The sequence below is a fragment of the Lutjanus erythropterus genome, chromosome 6 (genome assembly GCF_056507025.1).
Source record: "Lutjanus erythropterus isolate fLutEry1 chromosome 6, fLutEry1.hap2, whole genome shotgun sequence".
In the NCBI taxonomy this organism is placed as follows: Eukaryota; Metazoa; Chordata; class Actinopteri; order Lutjaniformes; family Lutjanidae; genus Lutjanus; species Lutjanus erythropterus.
In genome coordinates this window covers 23,117,611-23,145,280 of record NC_139322.1, presented here as the reverse complement: position 1 = coordinate 23,145,280, position 27,670 = coordinate 23,117,611, and the positions used below count along the sequence as shown (strand labels likewise).

The following is a 27,670-nucleotide window of genomic DNA, read 5'->3' as shown; positions in this document are numbered from 1 at the left end:
AAGTTTGTTTGTGTTTTTGTGTGACTTTGTGTTTTAAAGCTGTGGTGGGTGATTCTGGAGAAAGATAGTTGATTGTTGAGTTTCATTCCCGGGTCATATGTTTTGGGAACAAGACTCGACAATCAACTATCTTACTGACCTGTTCTGTGAGGTAAAATGATTGATTTACTGCCAAAGGAGGTTGGTAGCTTTGGAAAGGCTTAACGCTGATTTCCCCCTGGGGAGGGGCTGTCTGATGTCAAGGTAAAGTGGCAAAAATATTCTAAATGCAGCGTACACTTAAAGTCATAAAGATTTTTTTATGTGGATATTTTTTAGGTGACCAAGTCATTTTGCTGCTGACCCTGTCCACAGCGGGACATTGCGTAGCCTCCGAAACCTCCGCCTCTACAAACTAACCGGCCACCATCGACTTACAGGTAAAACAATGACTATGGATGAGTACCTCATACAACCCCATTTAAAAAAAAAAACTATTCCTTAAATAAATTACTTATTATTAAAGTTCTTGAATTTTATGTTGATCAAGTAACTGTAAGTAACCCGACTGTTATTTGCCCATAGTCATATCAGCCAAGCTCCAAAATCCGCTCCACTAAATCCTACATTTCCCATCATGCAACCAAAATTATAATGCTATTTGACCGTCCACGTCTTTCAAACTCCATGCTGACAGAATGAAACTCAGGGTGTCGTAACTTAGTTACTGGTAACAATTTTTAAAGTGTTCAGACTTTAGAAAGAAACACATCGGGGCTATATAACATTTTCACAGGATGATTAGTGCCTCTCATGAAAACATTGTGCCTCTCCAAATAATTAAGAGCTGAAATAAAAATCACACATGGCCAGTGGGTAACATATAGAAATTTAATATAAACACTGTACATCAGAAACATTAACAAGTCCACACAAGAAGAGTCTGGTGTGTTCAATTGCATATAAAAATGTTCTGAGCCATCCTAATCTATATTTATACTAAAGCTATAACACTGATCAAATTGAGTTGTTACTGATCCTTTAAAACTTTTCTCTTTCACACATTTAGTTCTTGATGTAGGTCATAAACATTGTTTCTAATAGGTGTGCACTCACACAGCACTGCAGTGTAAAGGATGCTTTATTTAACAGAAATATCCTTATTATTTTTTTTAGAGAGCATCTACTGAGAGTGATCATTAACATTTAGACAAAAAAGAAAGGCAGACAACAACAGTGTTGGACAAACAATTAGTTCCATTAAAAAGAGTCTCATCGGTACACCAGAGTGAGCTTATCCACTCTGGATGTTCACGGTAAAACTAATACTGTACTTGTAGTGCAAATCATCTCTCGTGCAGCGGAGAGCTCTGTGGAGAACAAGGACCAGACGAGAGATCACAGACGACTGGAACAAATCTCTGGAAAACAAAACAAAGACAAATATTTACATTAATTTGTGTATATATCCTGAGATTATGTACAGTACCAATCAAAAGTTTGGTCACACTTTTTATTCAATATTTGTTCTTAATTTTTCATAAGAAATTGTTCAGATTAGACCAACAGTGTGCAAAACTGTCATCAGAGCATAAGGAGGCTATGTTACAGAACCTAAAATATCAAAGAGCAAAAAAGTTCTGCACACTCCAAGGTTGGCGGGTGTATGTGAAAGGACAATTAGTCAACAATAAAAACCAAAAAACTCTTGCACACGGTCTCCTGTACTTGGAATTGGATTTAAGAACAAGTGCAGAAGACAGCATGCAAGATTTTTTTGCTTTTTAAGAATCTAAGCTACAAAACATCGAATGAGAAGTCTGTCCAGTAAATATGTAGCTGGATTGAGCAGATAGTTAGCTTCTCTTATCTTAGCATAAAGACTGGAAACAGTTGTAACAGCTTGTCTGACTTTGTCCAAAACAAAAAAAATCCACCAACTAGAACCTCTAAAGCTCAATAACTGAGAGTTACATCGTGTTTGACTAATTTGTAAAAACAACAGTCTGAAATTTTGAAAAACCTGTGTATTCCGAACTACAACTGAAAACACAATTAATTTTTCTGATTTTTGTTCTGAAACTGTAGTGCTGTGATGATAGAGGTTAAGACTGTCATCACACATATTTGTTTTTTTCCCCCTCAGTATCTGAAGGCCTGGTAGTGTCAGAGGGTCTACCTGACTACCATCTACATGACGATGAAAATGTTTTATGGATGCTAATTGCCCCAGAGGATTAATTAAAATGTTTTTGGTCACATCTTGACCTTTACTTTACCATTGCCGTCAGACCAAAAGCTCAGCACAGTAAATACTAATCAGGCTAATTGTCTTAGCATAGTGTTTTTGCATTTAGCACTCATAAAACATACAGAACATTTGATTAGTACACTATAGTAGAGTATAGCGCAAGTTTTCTTATATAGATGTATGCAAAGTTTTCAATTAAGCATTTTTGTGTTGTAAACTCTCAAAGTTTTTAAGATTCATAGAATAAAATAGAATGGTATTGCAACTGAGCATCCTGGGTTCACCTAACTGTATAAACTTAACGAGGAACAAATAAATGGGATGAAAAGTCCAAACTTCTCACTTTAAACGTTTTTTATTTAGAACATTTTGTTGGAAGACAACCCTCCAAAACAAATAAGAGTTAAATCTCACGTAACTGTCACTCACAGCTTCTTTGGTAGTGAAGATTGTATTATTGTTGTTTTTTATATCTAACTATAGGAATTAATCTGCAAACGTTTTAGTTTAAGGTGAAACAAAACATTTCTATGGATGTCACTTTTTGAGCCACAACAAAGGCAAAAATGTGGCCTGTTACAGACAAGTAGGTAAGCCTTGTTTTAGCCTAGCAGTTGTTGATGAGTTGCCAGGTGGTTAAGAGGAGTGAGGAGTCAGCAGTTGGTAGAAAACAAGGCAGTCATTAAAATACGTTTTTCAAAAGTTGTTTATCACTGCAACTACAAGAGGTCCTTGTGCATAAAGTCATAAAGGTGCACAACAGGTTTTAGGTAAATGGGTCCAGTACTATGCAACATTAGCTGGGGACAGATACACACAACGCAATGCACAACCGCCTCCAAGCTTACGTCTGACTGAGAAAATAATACTTCTTTTCTCCACAGGTACAGTGTCAGCGGTGTACTCACGGTGGACTCTTCAAAGTGCAGGATGGCAGCCAGCGGGTTTCCACAGCGAGGCCGAGGAGGGAGAAACCCGGGAGTAAGTGGGACAGACACAGAGGTGTAGGTGGCCACCTCCTCGTCCATACGGAGCTCCTCCAGAGGAGGAAAACGCTTACGTAGCATTGCCACTGCAGGACCCAGAGCACAGGTCTTCTGTACATTGAGGTCTGTAATATGAAAAACGCAATCAGTGTCTGTGTAACACTATAAGATTAATTATCCTGGAGAGTGTGAGGTGTCTGTGTTACCTCTGTGCAGACTCTGAACTGAAGGGTTGATCTGACGGGTTGGTTCTGACACAGATGACGTCTCTTCATGCATCGGCAGCCTTTCAACTTTTCTCTGTTCTGATGAAACCAGGCCACGTTGCTCATCATGAGCTGACTTCTCCTGCTGCTCAAAACGTGGGGCTCTTAACAGTTTTTTCCCCATTGAGAAAAAAATGACAGACTCTCTCTGTGGTGCTTGGATGAATGGTTGTCCTCCCACAATCCTCTGCTCCTCATCCTCGCTGCTGCTGGCCCTGCTCTTCTCCACAGTTTCTTCACAGGAGGATTTCGTCTGTGAGGGAGGACACCAAACAGTATACAGTTAATTTACGATATATTTTAAATAAATAAGAACTTAATTCAGTTTGTATCTCTGTATGGCTGGAAGGCTTCTTACAGTTGCTTGAACTGGGAGCTGCTCTGTTTGTGTCTCAGGATTTTTGTCTGTCACATTTGTGATCTGCTCGTCCTCTTGATCATCAAATAATTTCTGGACAACCTCCTGATAACAAAGCAGTGAGCCATATTAGTTGTGATACACAACATAAAACACACCAGATGTTTATTTCAGATTGTGAAGTCCATTGTTTTTGTGCAAATATGTGAGAATTTTTTAAACACATTATAAAACTGATATGATTTCCTGCTCTTACCTTCTGGTGTTGCTGAGTGTTGGATTGGCAGCTCTGTTGCCCAGGGGTGCCGGTGTGTAGTGACTTTTGTGTCGACAGATGCCATTTCTGAAAACATTGTGACAGCATTGTGAGAGAGGTGAGTGCCTGTGAGATACACTACATACCAAACAGACAGAGTGTGGACATACAGTTCATATATACTGACCATAGCAGACATTGGCTGGTGTCTGGTGTTACGGACTCTCTGTGGTGTACATTTGTTCAGTGGAGTCTCTTTGGGTGTTCCTGCTGGAGATAAAACAGCTGTGTCACATCAGGGCAAAATGACATCAAGATAAGGATACATTAAACTGTATTCAGGCCAAATCAGGTGTTGCAGTAGAACACCAGTTCATTTGAATGGGGGGTCTGCTGTGGTGGGGACCACAGGGGATGCTGGAAAAAAAAATGCGGCAGCCCTGTGGCAAAAAGGTGAAAGAGAGTCCATTTTTGGAGATACACAACCCACCACCATGCTGCAGCAGCCAATCACGTAAGTGGGCTGATCAGACTGCTCCCCTGACAGCCTGAAATATCTCTGAAACCAGGCGCTACACAAGCAGAGATCATGTAAAGTTAATGCTATGTTAGGTTATGTTCACAGCACAAATAAATAAGCCCACACACTGCTGCACAAGCCTGTGTTAATTGTTGCAACACCCGATTTCGTGTCAATACAGCCTTAGGTTTCATAAGATAACAACAACAGTTCTGCATCTTACCTCCTGGTCCTCCAGTCACATCTGCACGACTCTTTCTAACTGGCACTCTCTGAGCCTGGCAAAGGAAGTAGCACAACAAATGAAACCGCTTGTGTTTTAAAAAACAGGTTGTAAGATGTGAAAGAAATACAGAAGTGAAAACAGATCTAATGTATACACACTGAGTATATTGAAGTGCCTCTGCCTGATGGACAGACAGAGTTTCGGTGTGTAGCAACCACAGCCCCTCCAACCTTCACTCCCTCATTCTGCAGGATACTTTGCAGCGCAGAAGAATCGGGGGAAAACTGCACCGACTTCATTGATCCTGCAAGATGAGCACAAACAGAACAGATTCAATTGAAGTGCAAAGGCAAATTTATTCACATTACATAGTCTAACTTTATACATAACAGAGTAATTGTTACGTGCCACAGTGTCTGTGTGGTGCTGTGTTCTCTTGTGCCCAGGTTCTGCTCCTCTCCCCTTGCAGACTGCACTGATTGGCATCAGGTGCAGCTGCTCTGCAATCAGGACCTGGTGCTTAAAAGCCTGCAGAGTGCAGCCAGTCAGGGCCAGTGGGCCATTCGGCAGACTACAGTCTGCAAGCCTGTACTCTAATCCTGCAGCAGCAGGTTAGTCTACTCGTGGCGGTTGACAAGTGCTTTGCTAGCACTCTCAGCTAGTGAAGTCACTTGTTTTTGTGTGGTTGGCAAGGGCACTCGTTTGGGTGCCATCATGTGCTTTGCTAGCAAAGGCACTTGTTGTTTCCTGTGCTTGTGTTCTTGTTAGCCTCCCTGGCTAGCATGGACACTTGTCTGGTGTGTGTGTGTGTGTGTGCATGTGTTGTTTAATTAAGTAGGTTAAGTTAAGCTGTTTTTATTTAATCTGTTAACCTAATTTTACACATAATTTGTTAATAAAAGAACCTTTGTTTACATTTTTGTCTCAGTTTTCCTTCATTCCTTTTTCTCCCGGTTAAATTTATTTATTGTTACACCCCTCATCCCCTAGCCCAACTTGGTGGTCATAACAGTAATGTTGAATACTATTCAGTTTAGTACTAAAATTAGTTTGCTTTTCTCATCACAAAAGATCACTTTGGGCTCTCTTGCATCTGTATTTAATTGATAAAATCCTTCAGATCATATTTAATTAAAACACAAAATCAGTAAGTTGAAGCAATAGTTCTGCAATCTGGCAAAGTGCTTTTTCGCCTTCTTGTTGAGAGTTATAGTTATGCTTATAATACATCCATTGGCTGGGTGTAGTAACTTTCCAATCAACCAGAAGAGAATCCAGGAAATTACTGCACCTTTTTCTGTCACATTAGTGCTCTGCTCGTCCTCTTGATCATTAAATAATTTCTGGACAACCTCCTGCAAACAAACAAAAAAGTCATCAACTGTGACCACATGATGTTTTTTTTTAAATACATTCAGTGAACAAAACTACTGCACAATGTTAAACATAATCTTTATTCAGGAGTGTTTTTTGTTGTAGTTATTTCATTTCAAGAGGTGTCTTTCAATGCAACCGGGATCAGCAATCATTTCCACTAACTTTTAAAATTTCCAATTTAATGCTGACTTCATTCATTTGTTAACATCTTAAGCATCCAACATCTTGGTGAGTTTCCTGATTACATGAGGTTGTTTTAATGTTTATTTCCCCCCCTTACACAAATATTTTTCTCTCCCACCAACAGCTGGTACAGCGAGAACCTTAAATTCATCCAAAAAAAACATAATGCTGCTTTTAAAACCTCTAAAAGCTTCTAAAATCAGGAAGTGATCAAGTCGTTGTTGTAGCTTTCTTGAATTTATGGAAAGAACCAACAACAACTTTCTACTTTGGATATGACTCTGCCTGAAAATGTATTTGTGCATTCAGATTATTTGACATGATTTCCTGCTCTCACCTCTGGCTGCTGCTGCTGAGAGTTGGTTTTGCACTATGAAACATACAGTAGTATGAACATATAATACTGACCATAGCAGACATGGGCTGGTGCCTGGTGTTGTGGACTCTCTGTGGTGTCCATTTGTTCAGCTGAGACTCTTTGAGTGCTCCTGCTGAGAAAAAAAAAACAGCTGTGTCACATCAGGGAAAGATGACAATGATATAACAATGCATTAGATTTTAGTATTAAAATCAACAATTGCACTTCTTACCTCGTGGTCCTCCAGTTGCCTCCTCATGATTCTTTTTAACTGGCACTCTCTGAGCCTGAGAAAAGAAGCAACACAGTAAATTAAACTGCGTTTCCTGTTTGAAAAACAAATTAATAAACTTGGATACGGAAAGTACATAAGGTAACTAAAATAAGGCAGAATAAGATAGTAAGATGTAGAATTACCAAAATGGAAACAGTAAGGACAGCATGGGGCAAGTAAAATGCCATGCTGGGCTAATAAATCTAGCAACTTACTTGCCGGTGGGGTATGTGATTCTTATCCAGTACGCTTTTTGTCAGATTTATTGAATGTGGCCAACTAGCTGTCCGCTCTGTCTTCTTTTTTTTTTTTTTTAAACCTTTATTCATCAGAGGATCACACGTTTACACTTGCTAACACCTGAAAGATGCCCAGTACAACCATAGTCTGATCTGCCAGCCACTGAGCAGCTCCACTGGAGCAGCTGGGGTTAAGAGCCTGGCTCAAGGCCACATCAGTGGTGGCGATGAGGGGATGGCAAGTGCTGCCTTTCACGTTACCATCCCAAATTTATTGGAATAAAACTGACAACCTTCCAGACACAAGCTCACTTCTCTAACTCTGTGTGTGCGGAAAAAAAAAATCAGGTGTTTCTCCACAGCTCTGGCTCTCAAATTGGGAAAGAAAAGTTGACTTGGATCGAGCTTCACAGCACTATTCCTGACAATCAGCAACAGGTCATGTTCATGTTTTTGCATAGGACAAGGGGAAGGAGAGATGGGGGAGTGAGAGAGATGGCAAATCACCTGAAGGAGCACTGACGGGAGGGGAGTATCTGTTTGGCTTTAGAATTCAAATATCAACAAGCTTTTTTGAGAATCACATTCCCCACCTTTAAATAAAGTTTAAACATAAGAATTAAGTTCAGTCTTTGTTGTTATTTGATAACCGATGGCCGAGTAGATTTCTGACCCATGAACAATAACGTTGAACCCTGATACATACTGAGTAGATTGAAGTGCCTCTGCCTGATGCACGAACAGAGTTTCGGTGTGCGGCACCCAAAAGCCCTCCAACCTTCACTCCCTCATTCTGCAGGATACTTTGCAGTGCAGCGGAGTCGGGGGAAAACTGCACCGACTTCACTGATCCTGGAAGATGAGCACAGACAGAACAGATTGAATTGACATTCGCGACACCATGACAGGTTTTTAAATGTTGTTTCTGTGAACAGATTTTTTCAACACGATAGCATCACAACCATGCAAGATGTGGTGACGAAACTTCACTAAATTCCAATCCAGGTCCAAACTTGTACTTACCTGTAGGGGGTGCAGCTTTTTGTCGACTCTTCATGACAGACACTCGCTGGGGCTGCAAACAAGAGAATCAACAACAAACACACAGATGATTATTCAACGCATTGTAGAGATTCATAACATTAAAATGGTTAAAACACTGAAATCACAAACAACAATAAACATTAAAAAACAACACTTCAATAACAACCTGTCAGCAAACATATAAAGACCAAAAGGCACTGAAAAGAAAGGCAGTAAACAACAGTTATAAAACCACCTCACCAGATAGTTATATGGTTTGGACTGTGGAGTTGCAGATGTCAGACTTGTGGCATTGACTCCCTCATTGCGGAGGATACTGAGCAAAGCCTCATGGTTCGACTGGAAGTTCTCTCCTTTATCTGAAATACACAAGAAACAATGTTGACTATTCACATGAAGAAATAAGCAAGCGATATAGTTAACAAAGGCACAACTAAAAAAAGAGCAGACAATCATGAAAAATCAACCTAGCCATGTAATTAATAATAATAATCTACAGTTGTGTTGTTGTGCCAGTGACATCCACTCATTTTCATGGAGAATTGTTGTTGCCACAATATTAAAATGGACAGAGTCTAATTACTGTGCAGAAAAAAAAAATAGATACACTCAGTTGCCAATTTTTTAGGTAAACCTACAACAGTCCTGCAATCATGAACTATCATGAAGGCCATAAAAACTGTCTGAGGTGTTGATTCAACTTCCTAATATAGTTTGTGGTGCTGTTGAACTGTATTACATTATACCAGTAGTTCCAACATTTTTTTGACAGGACCGCTTCAAAAACCAAAAACAGTTCATGCCCCCCACCTCACAATTATCCATCATTAACTGGGGAAGCAACTGATAAATGACTACATTATGCAGTGAAGCGTTTCCTCGTTTATATAAATAGGGTAGAAAAAAAACAACTTGTCAGTCTAACACAATACAGCACCACAAACTACATGAGCATACTGTTAAATCAACACCTCTTGTAACACTGTTTCAACAAAAACTGAACATTATCACTCAGAGGTGTGGACTCATGTCACATGGGTCACTTGGGCTTGGGTCACAAATTTGATGACTTTAGACTCAACAACAACATTCAAACAAAACTCACAAATCGCAAACTTGCAACTAGTCTTGCCACTCATGACTTTGCTTGAACTTGAACCTTTCAAATACCTGATACTATTCTCACCCACTCTCAAAAAAACCCCCAAACAATATTATTCATTTCATTCATTTTGTTTGATTCAATCAGACAACATACAGTCAAGTTGCAGGTTAGTTGGAAGTTAATAATAATGTGGAAACTGAGTGTATTTATAAATGTATCTTCATAGATGCAAATGTAGAACCCGAATATCTCCTGTAATACTGTATATAACTCAAATGTGTCCTGCTCAAAATCCGACAAGGCAAAATAACTCTTAACTTACCAGCTGAACCTTTGGATAAACTGCCCTGCGCAGTCATCAACATGCTTAGGCTCTCATGTGATGTCTTGTTCAGATCTTTGAGACTGAGCAGGTTCATGTTATCCAAACAGGCCTCTGCATTAACAGCAGCCTGTGCAGACAAAGTGGCGCTGCTCTGATGCACAGTCTTATTAGAAATGGATGATAGAGGATGGGACGAAGAACCAGACTGTTGTGATAGTTGGGATGTCTTGTCTGTAGCCTTTCCGTTAGACTTCCCTGTAACTTTGGTTGTGTCCACATTGCTGTTTAACGTAGCTGGTTTTGCATTAATGTTTTGGGGTTTTAGCCGAGCATTGCATACATTGTTATCAGGTTGGGTAGCATGAGTTCCAGTCCTTGATTGTGAAACAGTTAGGGGCGGCTGATTTTCAGTGGCATTTCTCGAGCTCTTGGGCTGCGACAGGTTGAAAGGTACAGGCCTGGTGCACGCTTTTTTCTTCTTAGCTTTCCCCTGTAGGAAAATGATAAAGTACTCAGAACATAACACTCAACTGATTAAATAAAAATGTTTAAATCTATAGGATGGACACTTACAGCCAGAGGCTTCTCCTCCCACGTACAGTGAGACTGACTGAAGTCAGAGGGAGTCTGAAGATGAAGGGACTTTGCGAGCACCGGAAGTCTACTTACACCTGGTCGCACGGGTGCCTTCCTACCCATTTCCATGTTTCCTGGATCTTTGTTCTCTATGTCCTGCTTGGAAAGGTGAGGTGCACACAGAGGTTTGGAAGACTTTGGCTTCACTGGCATTTTGTTATTTTCATTCTTCACTCTGTTTGGAGAAAAGAAGTCAGTCAGTTGCAAAATAATAAATGCCATAGTGGTTGACCAATATGGGGTTTTTTTTGCTGACAGATATATAATGCTGATATCGAAACAAGGAAAACTCATGTATAAATCCATTATTGCATGCACATTACAATCTAGCATCTATCTTAAATTTGCCAGTAACATGTTTTCGATAATTGTTTTAATTAATTAATGAAATAGGAAAATACATTGGGTTATGCTGAAAATTTCAAAACATGACTAGTATTTAAGGGAGAGCAGGATACCGTACTGTATGCATGAAGTGACATCATTCAACTGCATTATTCTATACATTTTAACATTATATATATTTAACACTAGCCAGTAAGGGGTGAACATTTAAAAAAGACAACGGTGACTGAGGAAATTTAGGCAAATGAGAAAGCATTATAGTGCATTGCTCAAACTAGCTTTTTCACCACCTTCCCAAAACTCACAACTGCTAGGACTAACATTGTTCCACAGCAGCCACACTGACAAGGCTGCCTGCAGATGTGAAGAAGATTTTTTTGTGTATTGGCCTTGTGAGTCCAGACATTCGCCCGTGCTGATTACCTCACAAAGCCAGATGGTTGGCCAACTAATTAATCTGCCAATCATTTAGATGTTACAACAGTTAAGCATGCATTTTTTGGGGGGGATACTGTTGCCAATATCTGAGGTTTGGTTCAAATGCCAAAAAAACAAACAAACAAACAAAAAATTTTACTGTCTCATTTTGAGAAATATAAACATGTTTTGCACGTTGACAGATGACAAATATGATGCAACTGGGGCTGCAGATGCATTTCAAGCAGTATGTTTAAGCCGCTTGAAAAATATTTATCAGATAAACAACGTTATATAATATAATAATAATACCTATTACCTTTTAACCAAAAAAGTAGTGATACTCGATATTCAGCTCTAAAGGCAGGAGAAAATAAAGTGAAAATGTGTTTAGTACTTCATGAACTGACTTACCTCATGAAGTCACTGCGGATTTTGTTCTGACTTTGCTGACGAAGGACTGGAGAGGAGTCCATAATGATGGCAAGGTGTGAAGAACAACTAGAAGAGCAACAAGTGAAATTTGACCAACCAGCATGAAACACTACTGAGCATAGCAGCTACCTGTGTATTAAGATAAACATAATACATTAGTCATGCACCAACAAAAACAAAATCATAAGACCACAACTGCTCCCAAAGATTTGAACACTACAAAGTTAACAAAGATAGGAATCGACAAAATACAAGCAAGTCAAGAAAAGGTAGAGCTCCATGCACCCAAATGCCACCACCAGTGTAACAACAATTATCATGCATTAAATAATTATTTTTTTCCTGAACATCAGAGCACATACTTCCCACTGTTAACTGACCCGTGCTGGTACGTGCTGATTACCTAAAACTATGAAATGAAGTAACACTAGACGAGTTTTAATCCGAGCAGATGGCTAAATTACGGTGCAGTCTTTTCTCGTTAGCCGTGCTACATACACACCGTTTATTACATATGTTACATACTTTCAAAACAGAAATGAGCCTCTGTTATTTTCTTCTGTGCGTCCAATTAAGTATTTCTGATATAATTAATCCCAAATGTTTTGGTTTCCAGCCGTTTTTGCAGATTTAAAGATCCCTTGTTACGTCCTTTCACACCGCAGTGGGCTGTCAACTTCCTGAACTCGCAGCAGTTTGTAAAAAGCGCGCTTCGTCATTGGTCGCATCACGAAGCCGTACAAACCAATGACTGCGCGCACTTTGAGCATGACAAAATCGTCGGCCAATGAAAAACGGATTTCCATAAACAGCTCCATGGTAACGACGCAACACTTTGTTTAACCACGTGATTGCTTTTTGCCGCGGCGTCTCCCCCACCAGAGTTGAAAGTCGTCTTTAGCTCACAAAAATATAAAATCAATCAACATGCAAAATATGAAACAAGTAAAATAAAGAGTTACTATTAGATACTGAATGACGATGATTAAACAGTAATAATAATCACAACAATCATAATGTGTCATTGTGGTGTTTTTATTATCTTTTTTCTAAAATTACTTTCTCCTATCCAAGCATAAGAAAATGAGGCCTCCAAATGGCCTCTAGAGGGCGGTGTTTGCTGTGGCACTCCTTTATGTCAGTTTATCTGAATTACTCTCTTTGACAAACGTGAGAAATAGCTGTTGAATGTTTCAGACGTCTGGACCTGGCTAACACAGGCTAGCAGGTACTCTTGCATTTAAAAAAAAAAAAAAAAATACAAAAGATTCAAACAGGCAGTATAGCTCACTTGAACCTACCTCGTTAGAGACCATAACCTTAAATTCATTATAGGATTAGTTTAGTTCAGAGATAGTAATATGGGAGGCAAAAACACAGACTGAAGCTACCTGCTAATTTTTTTTAATGACATAGGTGACCGCTAGCTAATGCTACACCTTTAAACTGACCGATAAATTAACAGGAAATTTATATTATTATGTATTATTCAGATAATGGAAATTCTAGCTGATAAATATCAACTATAATAATAATATCTGAAGATTTTATTTGAATTCTTAATGCTCTATAGCAGCCGAAGTATATTTGTGAAGTTTTTGATGAAAAAATAAAGTACTATCTGAAGAATACAAACTGTTTTTTTTTGTTGTTGTTGTAATGGTGATGTCAGGTAGATTTGGTTCTGTCTTACCTTCAAGTGTGCATAAAGCAACAGTTATATTAACTTATTTTTAAAATACAAAAATGTTAAATTATCGGTTATATTATTGGTATCAGCCATGAGAAGCAGGCAATTATCGGCTATCATATTGGCTGAAAAAAAAAGTATTTTTCATTCCTACCAAAGAGTGAAAACTGGCTGTTGTTAATTTAAATTGTAATGTAGAAATAAAATAACCTAATTTTCTCAACAAACTTAAGTCCACTTCTCAGTTAATTGGGTCTCTGAGAAAAATTTGATTTCCACATTTGTATTTAATAGTAGTTTTAATATCTAGACTATCAGCAGCCCTTGAACTACACTAGTACTTGAGCACAATTTTGAGGTGTTTGTACTTTACTTGAGTATTTAAATGGTATGCTACTTTATGTGGATAATACTGTCCAATGTCAATCAAAGTTAGCAACAGTCTCCCAGATGAAGGTGCAGCAGCAATGTGGGTTTCTGATGTTGATACAATTTCAAATCCTTGAGAGTTTCTCAATGTAAAAGTTAGTGAAGTGATTTCAGGGTGTGAATCAGTACTTTTTTAATATTTTCATAACATTTTAACAATACAGCGATAATAATGATAGCTGTGATCATTTTGGCCATTATAATTGTGAAATTAAGTCATCTCTAATTGTGGTATCTTTTTTTTTTAAGGATCTGAATTCTCCTCTTTCACCACTGGAAGGCAGGATGAGAACACGTAGTAAACAACAAGACCCTCCCTCTCTGTCATTGACAGTGGACGTCCTGCAGGTGTCGCTGTCAGCAGCCTGGTAAAGCCCCATGTCTGCCTGACAGCAGCAACACAACGTGGGTGTCAGCTCTGTCACCCAGGGGCCCTTTGTCAATAGCAGAGGGAAGAAGAAGAGACGTAGAGGAGGAAATCGTAAAGTGACTCTACTGCAGACATGGACCTGCGGTCTGAGCTGCTAAAGTCCATCTGGTACGGGTTCACAGCCCTGGATCTGGAGAAGAGCGGTAAGGTGTCTAAGTCTCAGCTGAAGGTGAGTGGACTACCTGGACTTTAACTTTTATTTTGTCTGAAAATGCCCTCAAATTTTGGTGATGTTGCCTCATTTCCTATCTCAATTTATATTCCATCACGTGGGCTGACACTGAGGAAGATGAGGTTAAAGTATTTGACATGCTCAGCAAACTAAATGTCACCACTGCATTTGTTATTTGGTCTTTTCTACATTTGGTTTTGTGCGTCTCAGGAAATAAGGCTGTACGCAATCTGAAATTACTTATCATCATCATCATCATCATCATCATCAATATTTCCTGTGTGAAATGCTGTTTCTGAACGACATGTTGTCCAACAAGGAACAAATTTGTTCCCTATATTTCGGGTAAAATGGTTCCACTGCTGTAAGAGGGCACAATATGCACCTCTGTCTGGCCAGAGCACGAGAGTAACAGTTTGTTCTCAGTCTGTATATGAATGGGAGCCCTCATCTCCAAGCTGTGCTTGCACTGGGCCTCCATGTACCAGCTTGTAGTGCAAAGGGTCCTCTGGCACTGGACCTGCCCAGAAAACAGCCTGTTGAATAGAGTATCTTCACACCATGAGCCTGTGTGTGTAAAGAGAACATTGTTACAGTGAGAGCGAGGACAAAGTGGAAACATGTTGGTGATTGTTGTCTCTTGCCACAGGATTTCAATGCAACCACTGTATTTCTGTTGATCTCATCGTTATGTCACTTGGTCTTGGTGTGGACTCCATTTCCAGCTACCTCCACCTTCCTGCAATGTGCTGCTGCCCGCTGCTCCTGGCTCGCAGCGGGTCAGCCTCATGACTGGGCTTATCCCCCTCATGCATGCGGCCTGTGTACAGGCACCATGTTCTTTAGATGCACTCAGAAACAAGCAGTTTGCATGCCGCGGTGTCAGAAATGACAGATGTTGTAGCTTACTGGAGCCTAGAGACAGGATGTGGTTATGGCTCAACACACGGAGAGACCAAGTGTCTGATATGAGAGCATCAGATATCTCGAGACGTTGCTCACTCTCAGTTGAAGAAATTTGTGGCAGTAAAAGTCGAGTTTTATTGAGTAAAACACTCTTCGACACACTGGTTTTCTCTTCCATTGTTGTATCATATTGTAATGTCATTAATTCTTATTGATTGATTTTATTTCACTGTATAAATTTTATATAACTGTGATCATTAATTGTTCAATTGCCAACTATTTTGATAATTGATTAATGGTGAGTCTTTTCTTTAAAAAAAAAAAAAAAAAAAAGTTGAACTTCTCTGATTTCAGCTTCTTAAATGCAAATATTTTCTGGTTTCTTTACTCCTCTTTGACAGTAAATTGAATATCTTTGGGTTGTGGACAAAACAAGACATTTGAGGACGTCCTATTGGACTTTGGGAAATACTGATTGACTTTATTCACCTTTTTTATGACATTTTATAGATCCATTATTCATTGTCTGTAACTGTTTATTAGAGCTACTCAATAAGTCAAAATATTAATAAAATTGCAGTATATCTAAGTGTAATATCCAAATCTTAGAAGCTGCAGTTGTTGGGTGAAGGGAAAATATGTGACAAAACAGCATTATAATGAAATGGTGCTGCAGAGATGCTCTGAACTACAAATATTGTTCTCCAGATGTAAGAGAAGATGTCTGTTTCATACAGGGTCCAACAAATGTCACGTCATTATGAGTTTGATAGTTTTTTTTCTTTGTGTAAATTAAAATTATGATGCAAATATGACAATTCCGAGATTCTGAGGCCTGAGAAAATAATCGACAGATACATCAACCATGAAAATAATTTGTAATTGCAGTCCTTAAACTGTATTCATATTTTTCAGAGTTATTATTAGTCTCCATATTGTGGTACTGATTGTCTTTATCCTGTCTTTTCGCTTTGTCAGTCACCTTATAAAGAAGTTTGAGTTTGTCACATGCAGTATTTCCTTGTTTCTGTCTGACTTAAGTCACCCACATTTCTTATATATCTTTTCACACTTAAGTATGTGCAGGCAAAATTATTTTTAGAGGAATATGATGAAACAGAAAAGCAAAATTTCAGTTCCCCAAAGATCAAAATGAACATATATTTTTTTAATTTGTTGACTTAACTTTTCTGAGGAAATAGTAGCACAAAGGTCTTATCTCAGCAAACAAGCTCAACTGTCTACTAGTCATACAGGATAGGGCTGAGCAGTGCATTGATGTTTTATTGATACTGAGATATAAGACTAGGTATCATCTTAAGATTTGGATATCTGTGTATCGTCATATGACATAAGTGTTGTGTTGTCCTGATTTTATAAGCTGCGTAACAGTAAAGTAATTTTCTGCACATATCAGACTGTCCTAGCTGCTCTATTTTTTGCCTGGTACTATGTTGAAATTAGTTTCGACAATAAATTAACATTAACATTTAGGCCAGTAAAGATTATTTGATTGATCTGAGAAGCTCTAAGTCTCTCTGCTTCAGTTTGTCGTGATTTTTTTTAAACATTTCTGTCCTGTGTGGTGTGATTTTTCAGGTGCTATCCCACAACCTGTGCACTGTTTTGTGTATCCCACATGACCCAGTTGCTTTAGAGGAGCACTTCAGGGATGATGATGATGGTCCAGTGTCCAGTCAGGGTTATATGCCTTACCTCAACAAATACATCCTGGATAAGGTGATAAAAACCACAACACGGCTTTTTTGCAACGCCATGTGGGCAAGGACGCTGTCAGGATTTTTTCAAACCTTTCATTTTCTTGTTGCAGGTTGTTGAAGGCTCTTTTATTAAGGAAAATGTAGATGAGCTCTGTTGGACTCTCACGGCAAAGAAGAACTACCAAACAGACAAAACCAGCAGCACTGTGCTGCCAGAGAAGGATGCTTTTCGACTGTGGTGCCTTTTTAATTTTCTCTCTGAAGACAAGTACCCTTTGGTTATGGTCCCTGACGAGGTAGGTTCAACCACAATTTATTTAAAGTTGTAAAGAAATGTCTTCACACTCATTCACTACAGCTTATATTAGAACAGTTACTTTACGTGTTTATATGCTTTTACTTGGGACATGAGGTATTTCTCTTGTATTTCTCTGTCAGAGCATGACTGGACTGAAAAAGGTGCATTTTTTTGCAGTTTTTTTTGAATGTGCCTACATGTGATGATAGTGACACTAGTTTCTAAATTTAGCCACATGCATATTTCAAATTATTGTGCTCCTGTGATGTTGAGCTCAATTCTGAGACTGTACTCAGTAATCTGTGACCCTAAAAATGGTGTTGGATCTTTGAGAACCACTAAACACACCCTGGCTGAAACTTTGTGTCTTGCCATCATGGAACATGGTGCTCTTTTCATGCAGCGGTGTGGGCTTGTTTCTCACTTGCAAACTCTCATTTTGGTTTCCTGTCGTGTGTTTTTCACAGCTGCTGCCAAGAGAAAGACCTACATTTCAAGGACAGAGTAGTTTTTTTCATGCTGTGTTTAAGAAAACATCATCCAGTTTTATTTTGGTACATGCTTCACACACCAACCGCTGGACAGAGAAATCAGTGGTGCAGTAAGCACCGCAGTGTCGTAAACACTGAAACTAAATGAAGGATCAACATAAATTAAAGTTACTCTTGAAATTATTGGATGTAATCTTTACCATGGGGCTCATGCTGAAAATTGGAAAATACAAAATAAAGTCAGACTGCTCTGATCTTATCTGTCAACTAACAATATACTGCGAATAACTCCTCAACTTTAGTGAAGTTAAAAAAAACTAAGAGGAAAGTCAATAAAATTAAACTAAATTATTTTACAAAAACTCAAAAACATACTGAATAATTGTAAAGAAATAAGTGCCTCTGTTAGTCAGTTACACTGTAAATGTAAATGTAAGTGAACAGTTAGTTTAATATCTTAGTTAAACTTAATAAAAACATTAAATTAACTGAACTTGAAAAAACACGTTCAGTAATCCAAAGATTTTAAGTTAAACTAACAACTGTTCAGTCACATTGATGAACATTACAAAGAAATTCAAACAATTTCCTTCCTCTGGTTTCTTTTCCTCTTCAGGTGGAGTACCTCCTCAAGAAGATCTGCATGGCTATGAGCATTGAGTTCAACTGTGTTGAATTAGAGGACTTCTTCTCCCAAGATTCAGTGCAGCAGAGCGGCATCACAGTCTGGGTTTTTCTGGAGATGATGAACTCAGGAAAGATAACCAGGGGAATTGATAAGAGTATCATCAGCATGGCCATAGAGGAGGTGTACAGGGAGATAGTTGGTGATGTCCTCAAAGAGGTAGGAGACCCGTCTGGCACCACAAGTCTGTGTTTTGGCTCCTGATCTTGCTCAGCGTCATGTGACTGTGTGTGTTTGTCGGTCGGGGTGCAAACAGGGTTATCTGTGGAAGAAAGGCCAGCTGAGGAGGAACTGGAAGGAACGCTGGTTCACCTTGAGGCCGAGCAACTTGTCCTACTACACTGGGGAGGACCGCAAAGAGTGCCAGGGCAACATAGTTCTGGACGGGAACTGCTGTGTGGAGGTAAGCAGCTGGAGATGATCAACACTGGAAACAACTGTGGCTTTTTATAACAATGACTGCTTTGTCAGGTTGTCCAGAAATATAAATACATGCTGCTCATTTGCTTTCTTTTGTACATCTGAGTCGAAATATCAGTCTTTAAGCCAGCGGTTCCCAACCTGGGGGTGGGGGCCCTCCCAAGGTGTCTCAAGATGAGCCTGAAAAGGTCACACGTTGGTTAACAGATGGTTATTTCTCATGACTTCCCACATCTTTGGTTTTCCTGTGAATTTCCAGTAAATTTTTACCTCTTCAGGAAAGACTTAATGTAAAACATTCTGAAACAAAAAAGGTTTTAGTCGCACAGGACTGTACGAATATGATTGGGATGAGGAGGAAATCAAAACATTATGTTTCATTTTATTTTTTAAAAAAGGCAAGGTGTTATTATAAACTTATTTGGACACTTTCCTCGACAAAGAGGAAAACCTGCAACACATTCACCGCTATATTTCACAGTAATCTAACGCTGTTAAATTGGTACAGTTTTGTCATTAATAACTTAACACCGGGGAGTCGGAGGCGTTGTGAAATGCTCCGTCATATCAATTCAGGAGCAACAGCAGCTTGATAGAACACAGTAGAAGTGCATTTCTACTCCCCAGTCAACAAGCGATTCAGCTCCTCTGCTGTTTTCTAATCACATGTAGAGCTGATCTTTATAGGAACCTCATAATTTAAAGATTTTTACCTGTTCCTGGATAAAAAGTCGACCATCGCCGTCTGTGATGACCTGCAAGGAGTAGCTTCCCCCTGTCAGCCTGCACTGCTTATCTCTCTTGTTTCTGTAGACAAATATGTGGAATAAGTACACAATTTAAATTTTTAATTATTTGGTGGAAAACAACAGCAGAGAGAGAGCAGAAAGATGCAAAGAGCTGGAAAGTATGAGATACATATCTCATCATTTATCAAAATCAGATCATTTATACCACATATATCATTTATATCATTTATAGCAGATTATCGGTGTGTTTTCATGCTAGATTTGCTGGCACAGTGCAGAAAAAGTGTGTCCCCAATATACTTAGCACATAGCACTTGAATATTTCTCATCTTTGTCATTAAATTTATTCCTCCTATGTGTCAAAAGTTACATTATCTACAGTACAACTTGACCTCTGACAGTTTTGGGTGTGTTATGCTTGCAGTTGCTAATGTAGCTTTACACCTCTAACCTCAAGCAGAGATGAGGAGCAAGCTACAGAAGTCTGGTAACCTCCGCCACTGTAACTCCACTTTCACGCAGCTCCTTCTGGATCCAAAAAAAGGCTTCAACAACTTTTTTGAAATAGTGCTCCCAAAGACATGGAAGCAGACTGTGATGTGTAAGATCAGTTCTCCCCTTTAATACGTTAATAGAATAATTATTGTCAGATAGCCCCCAAATCCCTCAATAAAAGTAGAATTGGCAGTTGTCAAATTAATGATGTGTCCAAAATATTTCCAAAAAGGCGGTCTTTATTTTGACTTAATAGATGTCACAGATATGTCATGTATATAAATATGTCATATGTCATGACATATTTGCATGATTTTTTTTTTTACACATTTTACACATTGCATTTTTTTACCTTTACCGTTTTTCTACTTCGTCTTAAGATGCAGATTAAAGTGCAGGTGGGACTTGCTGTAGACAAATGACATGGCACTAACCACCAAAGACCCTCCCCCCTCTCTTCTTAAGAATTTAGACTGCCCTCCCTTCAGCAAGGAGGAAAAATACATAACCATCCCCCATTTTTGAACCTCCCCACCCCCGATTAAGTTTCAAACAGTCCCCAAGTAGACATAGCTTTATATTTAGGTGTCATAATCCAAAAAGGTTGGGAACCATCAAGTTTATGAATGTATACCGAATGTTTGTTTCACAGTCTTCAGATTTCCTCACAAATCTCACAGAGCTCAAGCAAACTGAACTCAGGATTAGTCTGCAGCGTCACTCTCATGAATGAACCATTCTGATCATGAAGCCTCCAGCAGTAGAGCTGGAGTCGACTTGATTCTTGATGTTTTTCTGGCTTTTCACATAAACACTGAGTCAATTATTAGCCTGTCAATGTCACACAAGTAATGACAAACAAAATCTGGTCAGGTTCTGTTATTTTTTTATCGAGCACTACACACTGCACCATCTGTTACTCCTAAGAAAAACAAGCAATCATTCTAAAATCATGCTTTATTATAGGAAGTAGACGATGATCAAATATTGTTTGGTCGTTCAAAATGGATCAAAAACATCCTTTTCCCAGTGAGTTCACCATTTTTTTTTCTCCTCACTACTTCTTATATTTCTTACCATTTCTTATATTAAGGAAATGGTCACAACACATGTAAAAAGACAAAGAAACGGTGCATTATGTCAGATATTTTTTGAAAAAACAACTGTTTTGCTTCTTGAACAGGTGCTGCCAGATCGGGATGGGAAGAGGTGCATGTTTTGTTTGAAAACCCTCTCCAAGACTTATGAAATGAGTGCTTCAGACACCAAACAGAGACAGGAGTGGACGACAGGTCAGAGGAGACTCACACTCACTGATATTAATCACTGATAAATCATGGGTTGATCTTAAAGAGACGGCTGGGATTTTTTTAATGTGGGTTTGTATGAGATATCTATCCACAGTCAGGGTTTTAGATGACGTGCGCACGCCCCCAGTTTGGAGAAGAAGAAAAGGGCACTAACGCTGAAGCTAACAGATGTACTGCTGTGGACAGGGTTAGCAGCAAAAGGTATATTAGCCACTTAAAAAAATATCAGTTTAAGTGTACACTACATTTAAAATATTTGCAGCTTTAAGCATTAAGTAACTGTCAGTCAGTCTTTTCTGATGGGAAGTCACTGTTATGTAAGTCAAATATTGTTCTCTCTAAACCAACCAAAGTCCATTGGTGAAATCAGTCGTTTTAACAAAAGAACACAGGAGCAGCTGGACTATGGCTGCCTTAATCAATTAGTTTGTTTGTGTGACTTAAGTGTTTTACAAGTTTAGTATGGATTTACAGAAGTGACACAATAACATAAATTCACAGATCGAGGCAGCAGTAGACCTGCAACTCCTGTGAGGTAGACTCACTCATTTCACCAATATTCTAAATGTATCGTACACTTAAACTAATGGTGATTTGTTTTTTTAACTGGACCTTTTTTAAAGGGCTAAAATATGTTTTGCTGCTGACCCCGTCCACAGCAGTATATTGCATATCTTCCATAGTGGTACTCCTGTTGTTTCTCCAAACTAGAGGTGGATCCCGATGGACAAGTACCTCATACAGCCCAACATCAAATAATCCAAACTGTCTCTTCAAAAGCTTCATCTTCATTTTCATATCAAGAAATTAAACACGATCTTCTTCACAGCCATTCAAACAGCCATCAGGCTGCATGTTGAGGGTAAAAACTCCCTCCACAAAGATTTGAAGCTGAAACGGCGTGAGCAACGCGAGCAGCGGGAGAAGAGACGGCAGGCCAAGGAGGAGGAGCTGCAGAGGCTGCGAGCCCTGCAGGAGGAACGGGAGCGTAAGCTGGCCGAGCTGGAACTCCTGAAGGAGGCGCAAAAGCAGGCTCAGGCCCTCCTGGAGCAGGACGAGCAGAGGAGACGCCAGCAGCATGAACAGCTTCAGCGGGCCCTGGAGGTCCAGCTGCGAGAGGCTGAAGAGGTGAGTGTGGAGTAGAATTGTTATAGTTTTGTATTTTTTAATAAGTTTTTATGTTTCATTTGTTTTTTATGTTTGTTTTTGACTCAGTTAGTTTCCAGAGTGGGTTTGTTCACTTGAGTTTAGTTTTTAATGTTTTGAAATGTTTATTTTAGTTCAGTTTGTATTAGTTTCAGTATTAGTTTTAGTTTTTCTTAATAATGTGGGTGGTGTTTTTCTTCGAAATTCGTATAATAATGCAAACACGACACTTTTTAAAGGCTCACAGATGTAGATGTGAAAACACAGGACACATAAATAAAGATACCATTAGACATAAAGAAGTAAAGTAACCAAAAAAAGACTTTGACAAAGACTAAAAGTAAAAACATGTCCTATATATTTTTGTTGTAATGTAGTTAGTTTTGTCAGTACACAATGTTATTTCAGTTAGTTTGTGTTATTTTCTGAAGTCTAGTTTTTAATCCTTATTTTGGGTTAACTAAATTTTTTTTTTAGTTAGTTTTAATTTTTGGTTTAGTTTTAGTTGGCAGAAAGGTGTGAGCGTTCACTCCTTCGCTTTTTGCTGTTCTCTGTCTCCAGGCCCGGGTCAGCATGCAGGCAGAGATGGCTCTGAAAGAGGAGGAAGCAGAGAGGCAGAGGAAGAGGATCCATGAGCTGGAGGAGATGCAGAAGCGTTTGGAGGAGGCACTGCAGCAGGAGATCAAAGCCCGGCTGGATGAGGAGGCCTTCCGCTTAGCTCAAGCAGGGTAGAGTGTTACATTTCCACCCATCTCCACTAACACATTAATAGAGACTTATATACACACAAAACAGCTCCGTAAGAAGTCATTTGTTTGGGCTGAGAGCCTGTAGGCATTAATCTGAGAGCTGTACGCAGGGAGGTGCTTTTGTGTGCAGACAGCAGATATGAGGCTCAGCTGTTGAAAGGAGTTCATGTTGCGTTATGTTCCTGAGGAAGTTGAGCTGCCGACAGAGGAAGTTGTTAAATGCTGCCATCAGTCAGAGCTATTGTGTCGCTGTTTCTGCGCTCTCTCAACCTTGTCAAGTAAAACGTTTCTAACGAATTGATCACATTAATCTGCAAACAGCTCCACATCTTTTGCTCACTATAATGTCTGAAAAATACTCTATTCTCTATTATTATAACGTGGCAGCGTGTGCAGTTAAACAGCAGCGATGTTTTATTCTGCACTGTCACTGTTTTACCTGCCTCATCCAGGTGCCTTTATTTATTATAGATACAGGGTAAATAGAGGATGCTGCCTCATCATATTTTCTTGTTTTTTTCTTCTTGTTTTAATCCTTTTATCTTGTTTTCTATTGCAACTCATCTCTGAAAGTTGCCAAACTTAATCTTGATGTATGCCTACAATGTCAAATAAAATGTTTCACATCTTACAGGATGTAAATGTCTGATCCTCTTAAACAGGGAAGAGTCGGTCAAAATGTATAATTCTTTGTGTTCTCTGTTTGGTCCAGGCTGCTGGCTGAGGAGGAGGAAAAAATGAAAGCCCTGATGTCCCTGCAGGAGGAACAAGAGGAGTACATCCTGAAGACACAGAGGGAAAAGCAGGAGCTGAAACAGGAAATGGAGGCCAAGTCTCGAGCCCTGGATGAGGCGCAGAGGCAGCTGGAGGAGGTCCGTGCCAATCGCCACCGGGTCGACCAGGATGTCGTGGTAAGAAACAAAGAATAAAACCTCACTCATTTCACAGTAGAGGAACAGTTATCATTAAAAATAACTGAGTAACAATTAACTACTGTTATTAATTCAATTATTTTTATTTATTACTTTTTGTCAACCTTCCTTTAACCGGATAAGAGCCTGTTGTGATTTAAAATCTTGTTTACAAGGATGATAGAGCCAAGATGTTGGCATCTCCATGTAGTTACAGAAAGGACAACATCTTACAATATGCAGTATAACACAGACATTAAAGGGCGACTCCATCTGCATTCTTTTCTGGATTTTTCAAATGGAAACTCCCACTCAGCGGTTAGCAAAAAGCAGTACAGCACCGATGCCCTCCTCTCCCCTACCTCAACTTAAGGAGTTTATATTTAGCAACATCATCATGTAAAAACCCACGTCAGGTCATGAAGGAAAACATTTTTCAGAGGGAAAATAGCATTTTGATGCTAAAACAACATACTCCAACCAATATTTAAATGTCTGGATTTGAATGCACCTGGACCTGCCCTTTAATGAAACAAAACAGACAGCTATTACTGCTAACAGTAGTTGAAGGTGTTTTAATAAGCTGCTGTTTTTCTCTGACAGGCTGCCCAGAGGAAACTTCGCCAGGCGAGCACCAACGTCAAACACTGGAATGTCCAGATGAACAGACTGATGCGGCCAATCGGACCAGGCGGTATGTGTCCCATCTGCACAACTTGATAGTGTATTGTGTGTCTTGACAAATGTGTAGCATTTAAAGAGCTGAGTGCCATTACACCATTGAAGAAGAAGAGGATGCAATGAGATGACAAAATAAAAGTAATTTGACTCATTAATGTCCATAGTGGAATGTATTTCCATTGGTGTTTTTGTGAAAAATGATAAAATGAGCAGCTTCATTTGAAAAGTGACTAAATACAGTATGATACAGGAATAACTACAGTGAGTTATATGAAATGCTTGGTGCCATAAGCTGTGAAACAACTTCCGTTTCAATTGTATATGCTGTAAATCTGATATTAAGTATATCAAATGAACCTTAAACTTATTTTGTGAGATTTTTTGTTTTTAGAATATTATTTTGTTTCCACCTCTAATGGAAAAAATTCTGTCAGGCTTTTACTTAACATACTAAATATGGTCATTACATCATTATGGTCATTAGTCATTACAGTTTCAGTGTGATTTAAAGGTGACCAGACTTTTGTTGTCAGATCCCCTCAGCTATGGAAGTCTCTGCTCAATTATTAAAAAAAAAAACTTTTTACTGTTGGTGTATTATATTTCACACATTGTTCTGTAAATATACTTCCTGAAATTTGATTATTTTTTAAACCCAGGTGACATCCCTTCTCTATTTTAGCATCTTTGTCTCCAAACCTCTCTGTTACAGACCTAAATCTGTGATGCTGTAAGCATTCACTTCATTTTCTGATGTATTTTGTTTTTGCTGTCCTTGTGTTGTTTTTATTTTTAGAGAAGAGACCGTCGTTGGGAAGCTCCTTCTCAAGCTTCCAGGTCCCGACACAGAGAGATCCTGGGTTGCGTCTCAGAAAGAGATCTGAATCAGAGGATGAAGAGAGCAAAGAAAATGTTGACAGCCGAGCTGGGAGTGAAAAACGCCACTCCCATGCGTCTAACGGGGACATGGACATCCCCTAAAAACATGAATCAGAGACAGGCTGCGTGCAGTAGATCACTGTTGGTGAGGTTTTCTGACTGCAAGAGACTACTGTCGTGAACAATAAGAAAACGGGAACATCTACACTTAAAACTGAATTTACAGTACTAGCATTTCTGTTAAATGTTGAATTTACTGACCTCATTTCACAGACAAGAGCAGCAGTTTTAAACATCTTAATAAGAAGTTGCATTTGAAAGAATTCACTGTTCAACTAATGCTTTGACTGCCACCTGTGTGAGGCCTGTTCTGGACATAAACGATACCTCAGTGCAAAGAAAGTGAGCTGTAAGCAAGATCCTCAAGTAAAGCTGTGATGTCTCAAGGCAAATACTTACATACAACACAAGGAAGCTCATTTGTTTAGCTCTGTAATATAGACTCATAACAAGCTTAATTTTTATATGTGTATTTTTGAGTTGGGTGGAGGGTGGTTTGACTTTTTGATGTAAAAAGTTCAGTATTAGTTTACAGCAATTTCAGCCCACAAGTATCACTCCTGATAAACAGGAAAGACAGAGAGAGAGAGAGAAACTCATTTAACTTCCTGTTTCTACTGTCAGTTAACATAATTGTAAATAAAAGAGTGACTTGATGCCTTAACCTGATTCCTGTCTGTATCTTTACTGTGTTAAATTATGTGCAATTCAAACAAATTGTAGTCTTCACTTTCAATAAAATCTCAACTCATACTTCACACAGTGAAGAGCTGAAATATTAACATTAAATTAAGTTACAAAATAGCTGACATTTTAATGACAAAGACCACACAATGGAGCAAGTTTAAGCCCACTCTGCTGAATTTGCAAACTGTACGTCCGCTTTAGTTTGAATTTGAGTCTGCTTCATTTGTTCAGGGTGGAGACGTGTCATCTCTGACTAATTTGATGCTCATACAGGATGAGAGAACAGAGACATCCACTGACAAGCGGCACAAACTACATGCCAGCCAGATTGTTTTGTATAATCCATAACTGCAGTTTAAAAAAAAGTCTTGTTGTCATTTTCAAATTTTTAATCTATTTTTCATTCACTTCACAATAATATTGCAATTGTTTTGCGCAGATTTTAAAAAAATATCAGTTAGTAACCAGAATAATTAATAAATACACTAAAAGTTTATAGTATGGTGAGACATTTATTCAGTGAGAGTGGATGGTTGATTGACAGATGATTTCAACCTACAAAACATTCAGTAATTCTTTCTTTTTAACACTATGTCATGGTAACAGAATTACAAAACATAACAACAGATTGCACAACCTTAAACTTGCATATAGCTGATGGCTGTAAAAGAAAACCAGTTTTTTTTTGTTTTGTGGAAAATTATATTCTTGTTGTAGCAGCACTTCTAAATCCATGTAATTATGAATGCAGACTTTTTAAATCAAATTTAGATGTATATACCATGGCCAGATTAATCTGCTAGTGGGGCAGTATGCAAAAATGAGTTGCCATATGCCCCCAATAAGCCCCTTCTCTGTTCAGTGTGTACTGTATTTTTGTGCTGAACTATAACATTGTCCCAGGATTGTTGGATCAACCTCCAATTAAGTCAGGAAATTACACCATGAAAAAGTAAAAGTCAAAACAGTTCCTCTTTAATACAGTGTCCACAGATCAGATGTGTTGCCCTGTTGGGTCTATTTTATAGACTCTGGTTTAGTACATTGCACTGGAAGTCTGATTCACATCTCCCCATGATGTTTTTTGGAAATGAACAACTGCATACCACTGAAAAATTAAATATACTTGCAGAATCTAATGCAACGCCTTTCTGAAGATTTAGCAGCCCTGTTTGACATAT

The 27,670-nt window shown here is 38.8% G+C and overlaps 2 protein-coding genes across 7 annotated transcripts; one reads left to right on the top strand and one right to left on the bottom strand.

Annotated features, from left to right (window-relative positions):
• Window positions 1-856: 856 nt before the first annotated feature.
• On the bottom strand, window positions 857-12,299 carry troap (trophinin associated protein). Of its 5 annotated transcripts, none has more exons than XM_084721239.1 (18): window positions 12,241-12,299; window positions 11,560-11,646; window positions 10,321-10,558; window positions 9,745-10,237; window positions 8,558-8,676; window positions 8,297-8,348; window positions 7,980-8,125; window positions 6,993-7,047; window positions 6,811-6,893; window positions 6,134-6,197; window positions 5,001-5,146; window positions 4,840-4,894; window positions 4,284-4,366; window positions 4,097-4,183; window positions 3,841-3,945; window positions 3,423-3,735; window positions 3,139-3,341; window positions 857-1,400 (listed from the first exon to the last, which is right to left on the bottom strand). In XM_084721239.1, exons 1-18 carry the CDS (start codon window positions 12,297-12,299, stop codon window positions 1,326-1,328), a joined length of 2,463 nt encoding a protein of 820 aa, XP_084577365.1. In that variant the 3' UTR covers window positions 857-1,325. The 5 variants fall into 5 exon arrangements, with proteins under 5 accessions (XP_084577365.1, XP_084577364.1, XP_084577363.1 ...); XM_084721238.1 differs by having other exon boundaries at window positions 4,284-4,363; window positions 12,106-12,261; XM_084721237.1 differs by having other exon boundaries at window positions 6,811-6,890; window positions 12,106-12,261.
• A 1,704-nt stretch (window positions 12,300-14,003) lies between these two features.
• LOC146325306 (differentially expressed in FDCP 6 homolog) lies at window positions 14,004-26,471 on the top strand. 2 transcript variants are annotated; one of them, XM_084721231.1, is made up of 12 exons: window positions 14,004-14,298; window positions 16,807-16,947; window positions 17,039-17,224; window positions 18,334-18,561; window positions 18,659-18,805; window positions 21,033-21,095; window positions 21,250-21,358; window positions 22,206-22,504; window positions 23,084-23,250; window positions 23,984-24,182; window positions 24,786-24,876; window positions 25,660-26,471. In XM_084721231.1, the coding sequence occupies exons 1-12, from the start codon at window positions 14,203-14,205 to the stop codon at window positions 25,842-25,844; spliced, it is 1,911 nt and encodes a 636-aa protein (XP_084577357.1). In that variant the 5' UTR covers window positions 14,004-14,202; the 3' UTR covers window positions 25,845-26,471. The 2 variants fall into 2 exon arrangements, with proteins under 2 accessions (XP_084577357.1, XP_084577358.1); XM_084721232.1 differs by lacking the exon at window positions 21,033-21,095 and having other exon boundaries at window positions 14,011-14,298.
• The last annotated feature ends 1,199 nt before the right edge of the window (window positions 26,472-27,670 follow it).

Coding starts and splice junctions, on each gene's coding strand:
- LOC146325306 (XM_084721231.1), top strand. CDS start 14,203: ATGGACCTGCGGTCTGAGCTGCTAAAGTCCATCTGGTACGGGTTCACA. Junction 17,225..18,333: donor TGGTTATGGTCCCTGACGAG/GTAGGTTCAACC, acceptor TTTCCTCTTCAG/GTGGAGTACCTCCTCAAGAA. Junction 23,251..23,983: donor TTCCGCTTAGCTCAAGCAGG/GTAGAGTGTTAC, acceptor TGTTTGGTCCAG/GCTGCTGGCTGAGGAGGAGG.
- troap (XM_084721239.1), bottom strand. CDS start 12,299: ATGACGAAGCGCGCTTTTTACAAACTGCTGCGAGTTCAGGAAGTTGAC. Junction 8,349..8,557: donor CCAAACCATATAACTATCTG/GTGAGGTGGTTT, acceptor TCTTGTTTGCAG/CCCCAGCGAGTGTCTGTCAT. Junction 5,147..6,133: donor CACTAATGTGACAGAAAAAG/GTGCAGTAATTT, acceptor CTCATCTTGCAG/GATCAATGAAGTCGGTGCAG.